This window comes from Anolis sagrei, chromosome 6 (genome assembly GCF_037176765.1).
Source record: "Anolis sagrei isolate rAnoSag1 chromosome 6, rAnoSag1.mat, whole genome shotgun sequence".
Taxonomy (NCBI): Eukaryota; Metazoa; Chordata; class Lepidosauria; order Squamata; family Dactyloidae; genus Anolis; species Anolis sagrei.
The window spans coordinates 14231721-14244348 of NC_090026.1; the positions used below are offsets into that span (position 1 = coordinate 14231721).

Consider the following 12628-nt stretch of genomic DNA (forward strand, 5'->3'; position numbering starts at 1 on the left):
CCCTGGGCAACGTCCTTGCAGACGGCCAATTCTCTCACACCAGAAGCGACTTGCAGTTTCTCAAGTCTCTCCTGACACGACAAAAAACAAACTATGTATTTTATTATGTGTACATGGAGGCATTGAATCGTTGCCAACTTGGGGGGGGGGGGGGTTGAGAAGGGTGGGGTACAAATATCTGAAATAAATAAATAAATAAATAAATAAATAAGAAGAGCTTTCACATTCAGGTGATGATTGAAAAGAAAACGACACAACACAAAAGGGTTTGCATAAACCAGTTCTGAGTTCTTATTAGTCTCAGTTTGTATACATTCCTAGAATTACAAAGGGAAACGCAGAATCAAACCATCTCATTCAATCCATCAAGCAGACATGATCCGAGGTAATGATGATGATTATTTTTTTGCTACCACTATACATGTGACCCCTGGGAGGGAAAAACACAGATACACATATATGGAGAGATCCTACACAGCAATCTTTTGGATTCTACAGGATTTTTGTTCTTCTTGCAGAAGGTCGGATGGGGACCCACCAAGGAAATAAAAGGCTAGCCCTGAGTTACCAAAGATGAGCGGTTAAGGCAGCAATGCTACGTAATCCCTTCCAAACATAATTGGGCTGACTTCTGAGTAAAGATGCATAGGATCACACTGTTAAAAGCAAAAAAAAAAAAGCAGAAACCTAGCCCTGAAAATAATAATATTAATGTAAGCAGGTTGAGAGGAAGGATGAACAGAGAAAAAGAAGATAAAAATGTAGTACAGGTTGAATATCCTTTATCCAAAATACTCCCGAAAATCGTTCATGTGGGTTGCTGGGACAGAGGCACCTTTGCTTTCTGATGGATTTATGTGCCCAAACTTTGTTGTACAGATCTTATATATTGTGTATATTGTGTATAACATTGCCTTCAGGCTATAACAGGCATGGGCAAACTTCAGCCCTCCAGGTGTTTTGGACTTCAATTCCCATAATTCCTGTTAGGAATTGTGAGAGTTGAAGTCCAAAGCACCCAGAGGGCCAAAGTTTGCCCATGCGAGGGCTATAAGGTGTACTGCCATGCTGATGATCTCTCCTGGCCAGGTATGAGGGTTGAATGAAAAGTAATGCCTCCACTTTCGTAATTCCTCAACAGATGGTAGTACTGGTATGTGGCAGGTACTGGCTTGTTCAGTAGACTCTCCTCTACAGTTCCATTTGAGCAGGAAGCCTTAGCATTGAATGGTTGTGTTGTTAAAGTGCAAAGTATGGAACCCTGCACAGACAGTCGGTCAATGCGACTTGAGCAACATGCAGTCATTGAATTCTTGACAGCAGAAGGTATCACCCCAAAGGAGATTTATCAGTGAATGCAAGTTGTTTATGGTGATTGTGTTGATGTGAGTACTGTGTGTTGTTGGCTGAGTAAGTTTAAATATGTTGAGGTGGGAATATCTGACTTGCGTGATAAAGAGTTGGACGTCCTGTGACAACAACCACCAAGTTTCACAAGCAAAAGGTTGACAGATTGATTCAGGACGATCGTCGTATCACTTAGAGAGAAATTTCAAGCATAATTGGCATTTCACAAGAACGTTTGGGTCACATTCTTGTTTTGCTTGGCTATCGGAAGATCTGTGAACGATGGGTTGTGGAAACAGAGTGTTGGCTTCTTCCTTGACGGCTTCAGAAAACTTGTTCGTTGTTGACAGAAATGTATCCAATTATCTGGTGATCATGTGGAACAGTGAATAGTGGTAGTTAAAGGATTATTTCTGCATTTGATTTATTAAAATATTCCCATCCAAACCCAAGTAATGAAGGTGGAGGCATTACTTTTCACTCAACCCTCGTAGTCCAACACCCTCCCATGCAGGAAAAGCACAATCAAAGCCACCTCTGATATGTGGCCATCCAGTGTTTAAAAGCCCACAAGGAAGGAGCTTTCACTAGACTCTGAGGCAATGAGTTCCACTGTTGAACAGCTCTTATGGTCAGAAAATTCTCCTTAATGTTCAGGTGGAGTCTCCTTTCCTGGAATTTGAACCCATTGCTCCAAGTCCTAGCCTCAGGGCAGCAGAAAACAAGCCTGATCTCTCTTCCTTGTGACATCCTTTCAAATATTTAAACATGGCCATAATGTCTCTTCTTAACCTTCTCTTCTACAGTCTAAACATACAGTCTCTTGTGATCTGCTCTTCATCAGGTCACATAAGATATAAATTAAAAGTCAATGAATTTTGTATTTAGACATGAATGCCATCTAGAAGATATCATGTTGTGTATATGCAAGTGTTCCAAAATCGGGGGGAATGGGGAAACCAAAATATGAAGCACTTCTAATTCCAAGCATTTTGGATAAGGGATACTCAACCTATAATAATTTATTACATGTGTATGTATTTGTGTATGTGTTTCTCACAACAGAAAAGCAATAAGACAAAGTGAATGAGGTAGATACCAACACTGAGAAGAAGTTTGACTTCTAAGCTGGACCAGTAACACAGATATCCTTTTTTTTTCCCCAAGTCAAATTGGAGGTTGGGGTTGGAGAAAGATTCACAACTACAAAAATAATTTTTAAGATGTAGAATTTTTGTGTGTGAAAAATTAAAAATCTATGACTAAGACTATGCCATGAAGTTCCACTGGGAAGCAGACTGTGTTGCTTTCTGCCAGAATTATTACCTATCATCTCTACTACACTTTTTGTGTCAAAAGTGCCTGACATGACCCAGTTTGGAGAAGTGAGGTAGATGTTGGCAATGAATGGCTCTTTAAGATAAAACTGTACAGGCTGAGTATCCCTTACTTGAAATCCTTGGGACCAGAAGGTTGTTTTTTTTTTTTTTCTTTTCAAAATTTGGAATATCTGTTAAATGGTGGGAATCCGAGTGAAGTGCGCAGCGCTATTTATTTATTTATTTGTTTGTTTGTTTGTTTCGGACATTTGTATCACATCCTATTTCGACCTCTGCAGAGGGACTCAGGGCGGCTAACAAAACGGCACCCCATGGTGCCCACAACCAAAAACATAATTTCACAGATCCTTAGGTCTCTCTCCAGCCCCAGTCTCATTCATTTGCTACTAGTGTCATGTATGAGACACAAGGCTAGAGAGGGATAGAAGGTCTGAGGGACCTTATATTCAAGGGGGACCCCCATTGGCACAGTCAGCTGAGCTGCTGACTGAAAGGTTGGTGGTTCAAATCTGGGGAACGGGATGAGCTCTCACTGTTAGCCCCAACTTCTGCCAACCTAGCAGTTCAAAAATATGCAAATGTGAGTAGATCAATAGGTACCGCTTCTGCACGAAGGTAACGGTGCTCCATGCAGACATGCTGGCCACATGGCCTTGGAGGTGTCTATGGACAACACCGGCTCTTCGGCTTATAAATGGAGATGAGCACCACCTCCACCACCCCCCACCCCCCGAGTTGCACTTAACTAGACTTAATGTCAAGGGAAATCTTGACCTTTACTTTTTATATTCAAGGGGAAAAATACAATAATGCTGTATAAGAAATGTCTGGAAAGCCCAGCAGTCACCTGCTTCTACTTTGTGTACCAACAAGAGGGAACTGCCACTCAAAGACTGCAACAGATGGCTAGCGGCAAAAAGTTTTGGATTTTGGAGCATTTTAGATTTCCGTATAAGGGCTGCTCAACCTGTACTAGGATAGGGAATATGTTTTTAAAGAATCTAATTAGGACCAATGAAAAAAAGAGTATGAGAGGAGAGGTCAAAAATAAATTTGAGTATAGATCTATCCATTCACATTCATTTTCTATCTCCCAGACACAGAAAAGTGGCAAAAGCAGCCATTTCATCCTTCTAAAAATGCCCACAGTGGAATATTGTTCATGGAAAATGCTCTAACATGCAATGACTGCAGGGAGATGTATTTGGAAAACTTCTCCTTCTTCTCGTATGTCTTTTCAAATACAAGAACACTAGCGCACCTCAATGTTATATGAATCGTATCCTGTACAAGTAAACCTCCTCCTCATTTTACAATGCAGAGATTCACATAATATCCTAAGGCAGTGTTTCTCAACTTGGGAGTCGGGACCCCTGGAGGGGTCGTGAGGGGGTTTCAGAGGGGTCACCAAAGACCATCAGAAAACATATATTTCTGATGGTTTTAGGAACCCCTTTGGCAGAGAAGGCTGAAGATCTCTCCGCCTGTCCTTCTCTTCCTTTTTGGAAACCTCCCACCAAAAGCCCTCCTCCGCTGTGATTGGCTGGCCTCTCAGCCAAGGTGAGGGCTGTTTCTGAGACTCCAAGTGTGGAGGGGAGAGCAGGTGGGCTCAGCACATGGCAGCATGGTATGCATATGAGGGCGAGGGAGAGTGTGCAAGGTTGGAGGGAGGCTCGTGCCAGTGAGTCCCTTCAAATTGGGACGTTTAGCCCAATTCTATCATTGGTGGGGTTCAGAATGCTCTTTGATTGTAGGTGAACTATAAATCCCAGCAACTACAACTCCCAAATATCACGGTCTATTTTCCCCAAACTCCACCAGTGTTCACATTTGGGCATATTGAGTATTTGTGCCAACTTTGGTCCAGATCTATCATTGTTTGAGTCCACCGTGCTCTCTGGATGTAGCTGAACTACGACTCCAAAACTCAATGTCAACGCTCACCAAACCCTTCCAGTATTTTCTGTTGGTCACGGGAGTTCTGTGTGCCAAGTTTGGTTCAATTCCATCGTTGGTGGAGTTCAGAATGTAGGTGAACTATAAATCCCAGCAACTACAACTCCCAAATGACAAAATCAATCCCCCGCGAACCCCACCAGTATTCAAATTTGGGCGTATCGCGTGTTTGTGCCAAATTTGTTCCAGTGAATGAAAATACATCCTGCATATCAGATATTTACATTACCATTCATAACAATAGCAAAATTACAGTTATGAAAAAACAACAAAAATAATGTTATGGTTGGGGGTCAGCAGCATTAGGAAGGTTGAGAAACACTGCCCTAAGGTATGTTTTGGGCCCAGAGAGAAAGAGAATGTGGGAAGAAATTAAAAAAAAATGTCCGGACAGAGGGACATACATTATATTTTGCTTGCAAAGAGAGAAAGGGTTTCTCATTCTGCACCATTTGCTACACATTCTGCTTCATTCTGTTAATCTGCACTCCCCAATCTAATAATAATGTCTGCTTATATCTCCCCTACCTCTCCAGACTTAGCAGGCCTAAAAGCTCCATTGATCTGTCCCCGGACTTAACACACCCTGAGCAGCGGGGAAAGACAGAGTCGTGGGCAACATATCCCACATTTTCTGGGTGTCACTGTTTCTCTGCTGTGTGGTTTTGGAGATGCTGTAACAATATTGAGCTATTCCTAGAGATCTTCGTAGGTTCCGAAAATGCAAAGTATTTCCCTTTGTCCTGCTGTGCATGGCGCTGGGCCAACCCGCCTCCCGTGCTGGAATTTTTGCCCAAACCAAGTTGGAAGTAGGGCTCCAGCGCATCTCCTGAGCATGCCCCATGCTTCTTCAGCTGATGCCGACTGCCCCTTTTGGTGGCATGATCCCCCCTCTGCAAAAGGATGGCTGAGATCTCTGTGAAACTCTCCCCAAATTCCAGAGAACTCCCCTGGTCCCTCTCCTTGTTGCGACTGCTTTTTGTCGGCAGAGCTGGCTGGTTGGCCTTGGCTTTCTCTGCAGCGTGTTGGTGGCGGATCAAAGCCAGCCTTTCTGGGAAGTCTTTACCACACTCAGGACGTTTTGGGAGCCGTTCCTTCGTGTGGTCAGTTTGATGTTGGGACAAGCCGACGGCATCTACAAAGCTCCACTCACAGTTGTGACACTTGTAGGGCTTGGGACTGGGATGCTGGATGAGGGCAGCCATTTCAGTGGAAACCGGAGCAGAGGTTCTTTTAGGTGGGGGAGTGACAGGGGAGACTTCTCGCTGGTCCCCTTGATGAGCTTCCTGTTGGGATGTAAGAATGGAGCTGTCATTGTGAGGTCCACACAAAGACTCCTTGTCTTCTGGGGGGATTCCTTGACATGCAGTGAAACTTGAGTGACTCCGAAATGGCTGGCCTTCGAGTGAGATGATCTGACGAGAGCTAGGAACTGAATTTTCAGTGGAGGGTTCATCACTGGGCAAGATTCTTGGGCTTAACCTCTTTGTGTGATTCTTCTGGCTCAGGACAAAATCTGAGTCAGTGTCCAAAGAGTCTTCAGGTTCAAGACATTCATCTGCTTTCTCCCCTTTGTGACTGTTTTGGTGGAGTTTAGGGGTTGTGGTGTCCACAAGATCTTGTCTACGCTTGGCACGCTGATGTGCTTTCTTACCAGTGTGTTCTTCCTGGTGTTGAGTAAAATCCAAGATGCTTCCAAAGCTCTGATCACACTCGAAGCATTTGTACAATTTTCCCTTCAAACGGGTGAGTTCGTGGTGGCACAGATCTGTGCGTTTACTGCATGAGTGGGATCTCCCATGGCTCCGGCAGTGATCCACCAGTGCCAACCTATCCTGGCAATCCTCTCCACATTCCAGACAAATCCAAGCTTCTTGTGTTTCCTGATGCTGCACCAGGAATGCTCCAGCTGCAACACTTTCCTGGGAGTTGCTTTGTGTAAGATCCACAGATTTCTGGTCAAGCATAAGCTTTGGATTCTCCTTGAAGCACCCCTTTTTCTTGTTGTGCAGTGTACGGACCTTGCTTTTGACTAAACTCCCACGGTTGGGCAGGGAATGGGTTTCCTCATGGTGCACCAAAGCCAACCTATCCTTGCAGTTCTGCCCACATATGCCACAAATCCATGATTCGTGTGTCTCTTGATGGCAGACCAAGGTGTGTGCATCAGTAAAGGTTCTCCCGCATTCGGTGCAGATATAAGATGTATGACTTTCTCGATGGTGCACTAACCCTGCGCTGTCTTGGAAGGTCTTCCCACAAAGGTTACATATATGGGAGGCATGGCTCTCCTGATGCTGCTCCAGTTCAGCAGCATCTTTGCAGTCCAGTCCACATACAGTACAGCGCACACTGCCCTCTCGACAAAGTGCCACCACATGGTCATCCTTGCCACTCTTCCCACATGTGTCGCCTGTTAGTTCTTGAGAGTCTCCTCCCTCCATCGTGCACTTTCCCTTCTCCTCCTGCTGATGGCACTTCAGTTCCTCCTCCTGCGCAAACCGCTGCCCACAGTCATGGCAGACGTGAGGTCGTTCCTCCATGTGGATGCGTTGGTGGGTAATGAGGTTGGAGCTCTGGGAGAAGCGGCGGCCACACTCCTCACAGTGGTATGGCCGCTCGCCAGTGTGCGTCCGGCGGTGCTGAGTGAGGTGTGAGCTTCGGACAAAGGCCTTGCCACAGTCAAGGCATGCATATGGCTTCTCGCCCGTGTGGATGCGCTGGTGGCGGATGAGGGTGGAGCTCATGCCAAAGCACTTGCCACAGTCGGCGCATCGGTAAGGCTTCTCGCCCCGATGGATGCGGGAATGGAGGGTGAGGTTGGAGGCCAAGGAGAAGCTTTGACCACACTCAGTGCAAGCGTATGGCCGACTCTCGCTGTGGCACCTCCGGTGGCGCTCCAGGGCTGAGCTGAGTCCAAAGGTCTTGCCACAATCACCGCAGCGGTAAGGCTCCACCCCCATGTGGAGCCGCTGGTGCTTGACTAGGGTGGCCCCATGGCCAAAGCGTTTGCCACACTCCTGGCACTGGTAGGGTTTCTCTCCTGAGTGGGTGCGCTGATGCTGGATGAGCTCAGAGCTTTGGATGAAGGTCTTGCCACAGTCATTGCACCGGAAGGGCTTCTCTCCAGCATGGATCTTCTGGTGCTTGACCAAGTTAGCACTCTGGGTGAACCCCTTGCCACACTCATCGCACTTGAAGGGGCGCTCACCTGTGTGCGTTATCTGGTGCTGGATGAGGTCCGAGGAGCGGTAGAAGCTTTTGGGGCACTCAGGACAGCGGTAGGGCTTCTCGCCAGTGTGGCTACGCTGGTGCTTGATGAGGTTGGTACTCTGAGAGAAGGCTTTGCCGCACTCCCGGCAGACATAGGGCTTCTCCCCCGTGTGAGTGCGCTGGTGCTGAGCCAAGTTAGAGCTCCAGGAGAAGGCCTTGCCACAGTCACCACAGACATAGGGTTTCTCGCCTGTATGGGTCCGCCGGTGCTGGACCAGGTGGGAGCTCTGCGTAAAAGACTTGCCGCAATCAGTGCAGGTGTTGGGGCGCTCTCCTGTGTGGATACGCCTGTGGCGCACCAGCTTGGACCACTGACTGAAGGCCTTTCCACACTCGCTGCAGGGATATGGACGTTCTCCCTTCCCGCGGAGAGGAGGTGCTGCAATGGCTGATGGCAAGCCCGCTTTCCCAAGATAGCTTTGGGGTTCGATATATAAAGCCTCCATTTCTTCCTCTTCTTCTTCCTCCTGCTCCTTCAAGTGTTCTGCCATCTCGCCATCACCTAGCAAAGGAAAGAGAAAGAATGAATAAGGGAAGAAACTAGTATGCATTTATTTATCTATTTAAATAGTACATTTTCTGCCTCTCCCTGTGACCCAAAGAACCTGAATATTTTTATTATTTTAAACAAACATTTTGTGATTTCTTTTAGATTGGACTCTGCATGTTTGCCTCCTAAACTCTAAATTCTTTACAGCCACATCACACAGCACTTCATGCTTTGCTCGCTAATGAGCTGATGCTCAACTTTTGTATCCTGTTTGTTTTTTGGATGCTCTGCTTTATTTTTGGGTAGTTTTCCCTAACATATACAGCAGGCATGGGCAAACTTCAGCCCTCCAGGTGTTTTGGACTTCAACTCCCACAATTCCTTACAGCCTACTGTTTTTGGATGCTCTGCTTTATTTTAGGGTAGCTTTTCCCTAAAAGGTACCTTCAACTTGGGGGGAAGTCGACTTGTGGGGAAAGTTCCTCCATTCTTTTTTTGTTAAATATTTTTTATATGAGATTAGTTTTGGACTTCAGCTCCCAGAAGATTCTAGGAGTTCAGGGATTAAACATTCAGAGAACTGAAGGTTGAGAACCACTCCAGTTGGCCAGTAGACACAAAGAGAATCCTGGAAAAATTACTGGTTCCTCAAAGCCAGGGAAGTGGAAAAATCACGAATCTCTATTAAGCATTTGCCTGCCTGTCTCTCTATAATGAGTCTTTATGCCAACAGTGGCTGGACCCAAGGTATCAGACTATGAGAAGAGCCTCTTTTGCTGTAAACCACTCTCCACTAGATGTCACTCCTCCTTTGAGGTGGGCACACAATCACAAAGATCTGGGTTTATAGTACAGATTCCCTCCTCAGGTGCCCTAATCCAGAGGTTCTCAACCTGTGGATCCCCAGATGTTTTGACCATCAACTACCAGAAATCCTAACAGCTGGTAAACTGGCTGGGATTTCTGGGAGTTGTAGGCCAAAACACCTGGGGACCCACAGGTTGAGAACCACTACCCTAATCCAACTTTCCCCCAGCTTCAGGTATTTCTGGCTACAACAGCACAATCATTTGCCATGCTGGCGGAGTATGGGAGTTAGAGTCCAAAACATGTTATGGATATCATTCTTCCACAAACAGTAGAGGCAGTAATCATACAGCCCACTCGCTGATGTTGGACTGCAACTCCCAGTGGCCTTAGCCAGCACTGCTCATGGTAAGAACCTTGGAAGTTGTAGTTCGACAACGTCTGGAAAGACACATAATTCACAACCAACATAGAACATACCAACATGAAGTTTAAGGCTTTCTTTGTAGTCCCTACATTCTGAGAGATCATACGGACTGGTTAACTAGGACACCATCTTGTCATCTATAGAGCCCTCTGATCTGGAGAAGTCACCAGATGAGGCAACACATGTCCTGAAGTCTACCTTGTTCAACATTTACCCATGGCAGTCCCTACTAAGTGGAATACTCTTCCCTTAAATATCAGCCATGCTCTGACAGTTTTTATCTATTTGGATAGACTTGAAATTTAGTTACAGCCTAAAATTTAGACAGGAGTGAGATATGGACATACCTAAAATGGTATCTGTTTCTAAATTCTCCTGCATGGCTTCTTCCGTGTGCAAGCTCGCTGGATCCTCAGTCTAGGGTGCTTCAGTTGGCAGCGTCAACAGCATCTGAAACAAGAGAAGGTCTCATTCTTGGGAAGCAAAATTGTCCCTTCAGTTGAAACAGGGATGGAATAGCAGTCTACCCACAGCAGTGCTTCCCACCATTCCAAACAGCCTCAGGTCCTTTCCGTGGACCACCAGTGGTCCACAAAAACGAAAATATGTTCTGCGGCCTCACCATTATTATACCATTGCCTTGAAGCCATGTGGCAATGAGAGCAACTGGTCTCACAAAACCCTCTTATAGTGCCGAGGCAACAAGAATGTCAGGAGGGGAGAGGCTGACTACCAACGAAAGGTTACTACTCAGCTCTAGATTATTAAATATGGTTTGCCCATGGCTGCCATAGAGTGATGCCGGAGAAACTAGATATTCCTAAAAAGGTGTTCTCCTGGCTAAAAAAATATAGCATCATGTTTGTGGTTTTTCACTTTTGTGTGGATCCTGTGCCCTTAACTCACAGAAAATGTAGAAGGCTGACTGTACTGCGGAATTGGGCTCTTGCAACTGGGGCCTATCTGGAGCTGCCAACTCCCAGAGAGCTGAGTCCAAATACAAAGCCTTCCTCCCTGATTTCTTCATGCCTGGAAGCAAGACACACACTGAATTGATGCTATCCATACAACTCGGGCATGTTGGGACACTGACACAATCTGCAGGGGTGAAAGGTGCAAAGAGAAAAATAAAATCTGAGGTTAGTCAAGAGAGCAAGGAAACTTCAAATGGATCCTGAACATCTTGGCACAGAAAGCTGCCTTACTGCTCCTTTTATCCAACTGAGTACTAAGCCCCACTGGGCAGAAAGACAGTTACCAGCTTGCTCCCTTCTCCCTAAGACTTCCCCTCATTTATTGATACATGATCTCCTCTCCAACATGAAGAACTATATTAAGGGGTCACAGCATTAGGAAGGATGAAAACCACTGTCTTAGACTATAATCCTTATGCATGTTTACCCAAAAGTAAGCCCAGGTAGACTCAGGGTGTACCTATGCTATAGAACAGTGTTTCTCAACCTGGGGGTCGGGACCCGGGGGGGGGGGGGGGGTTGCAAGAGGGTGTCAGAGGGGTCACCAAAGACAATCAGGAAACACAGTTTTTTCTGGTGGTTATGGGAGTTCTGTTTGGGAAGTTTGGCCCAATTCTATCGTATGTGGGGTTCAGAATGCTCTTTGATTGTAGGTGAACTATAAATCCCAGCAACTACGACTCCCAAATGTCAAACTCTATTTTCCTCAAACTCCACCGGTGTTCACATTTGTGCATATTGAGTACCCGTGCCAAGTTTGGTCCAAATATCCTGCATACCAGATTTATTTGCTTTATTTATTTGCTTTATTTCTATACCGCATTTTTCAGCCCAAACAGGCGACTCAATGCGGTTTACATGGTACAAATTATCAAACAATGTCAGTGCAATTAAAAAGCAACAAATGCAACAAACAGGATCAACAACATCAATCCACAACAATTAACAAATCAAAACAAGACAAGTCAACAAAACAAAACATAACGCCTCAGTGAAATCAGATCCGTTCTCATAATCCTTGTGCCATTCCTATGTTCCATTTACCGTCTTCCTTTGATTGGTTGCACTGCTTAACCAAACGCTTGTTCATAAAGCCAGGTCTTAACCTTTCTCTGAAACGCCAGCAACGAAGGTGCCTGTCTGATGTCTGCCGGTAAGGCATTCCATAGCCGAGGGGCCACCACTGAGAAGGCCCTGTCTCTCGTCCCCGCCAAGCGCGCCTGTGACGCAGGCGGGACCGAGAGCAGGGTCTCCCCAGACGATCTTAATGTTCTAGTCGGTTCATAGGTGGAGATGCGTTCGGAGAGGTAAGTGGGGCCAGAACCGTTTAGGGCTTTATAGGCTAAAGCCAGCACCTTGAATTGTGCCCGGTAGCGGATTGGCAGCCAGTGAAGCTGGCTCAGCAGAGGAGTGGTGTGCTCCCTGAGTGCCGCTCCCGTTAGCAACCTGGCTGCCGAGCGCTGGACCATCTGAAGCTTCCGGGCAGTCTTCAAGGGCAACCCCACGTAGAGCGCGTTGCAGTAATCAACCCGGGATGTAACCAGAGCGTGGACTACCGTGGCCTTACATTATGATTCTCAACAGTAGCAAAATTACAGTTATGAAGTAGCAACGAAAACAATGTAATTGTTGGGGGTCAGCACAACATGAAGAACTATATTAAGGGGTCACAGCATTAGGAAGGATGAGAATTACTGTCTTAGACTATAATCCTTATGCGTGTTTACCCAAAAGTAAGCCAGGTGGACTGAGGGTGTACCTAAGCTGTAGAATGAATGCAGTTTGACACTACTTTAACTGCAATTAATAGCAGTTTAACTTTAGCAGCCAATAGTGAAATTATAATAGTGAATTAATAGCAGTTTAACTTTAGCAGCCAATAGTGAAAGGACAAAGGCGGAGACATCTCCAGCTCATCACTTGTTTGGGTATCAGCCAGCACGTCAACGACTTAAATCAAGAAACAGTTTTCTAAGATCTATAGACACACTCGCTGGAACACCTCAGCAAGCGA

General features: G+C 45.8%; 1 protein-coding gene across 1 annotated transcript in view; it reads right to left on the reverse strand.

Moving 5' to 3' along the window:
• Window positions 1–267: 267 nt before the first annotated feature.
• Window positions 268–12628, reverse strand: part of ZNF629 (zinc finger protein 629) — a 44169-nt gene continuing 31808 nt past the window's right edge. The window contains exon 8 of the mRNA XM_067469601.1: window positions 268–8418. Coding sequence (XP_067325702.1) covers window positions 5285–8418 — 3134 coding nt within the window. The 3' untranslated portion in view covers window positions 268–5284. The remainder of the gene's footprint in view (window positions 8419–12628) is intronic.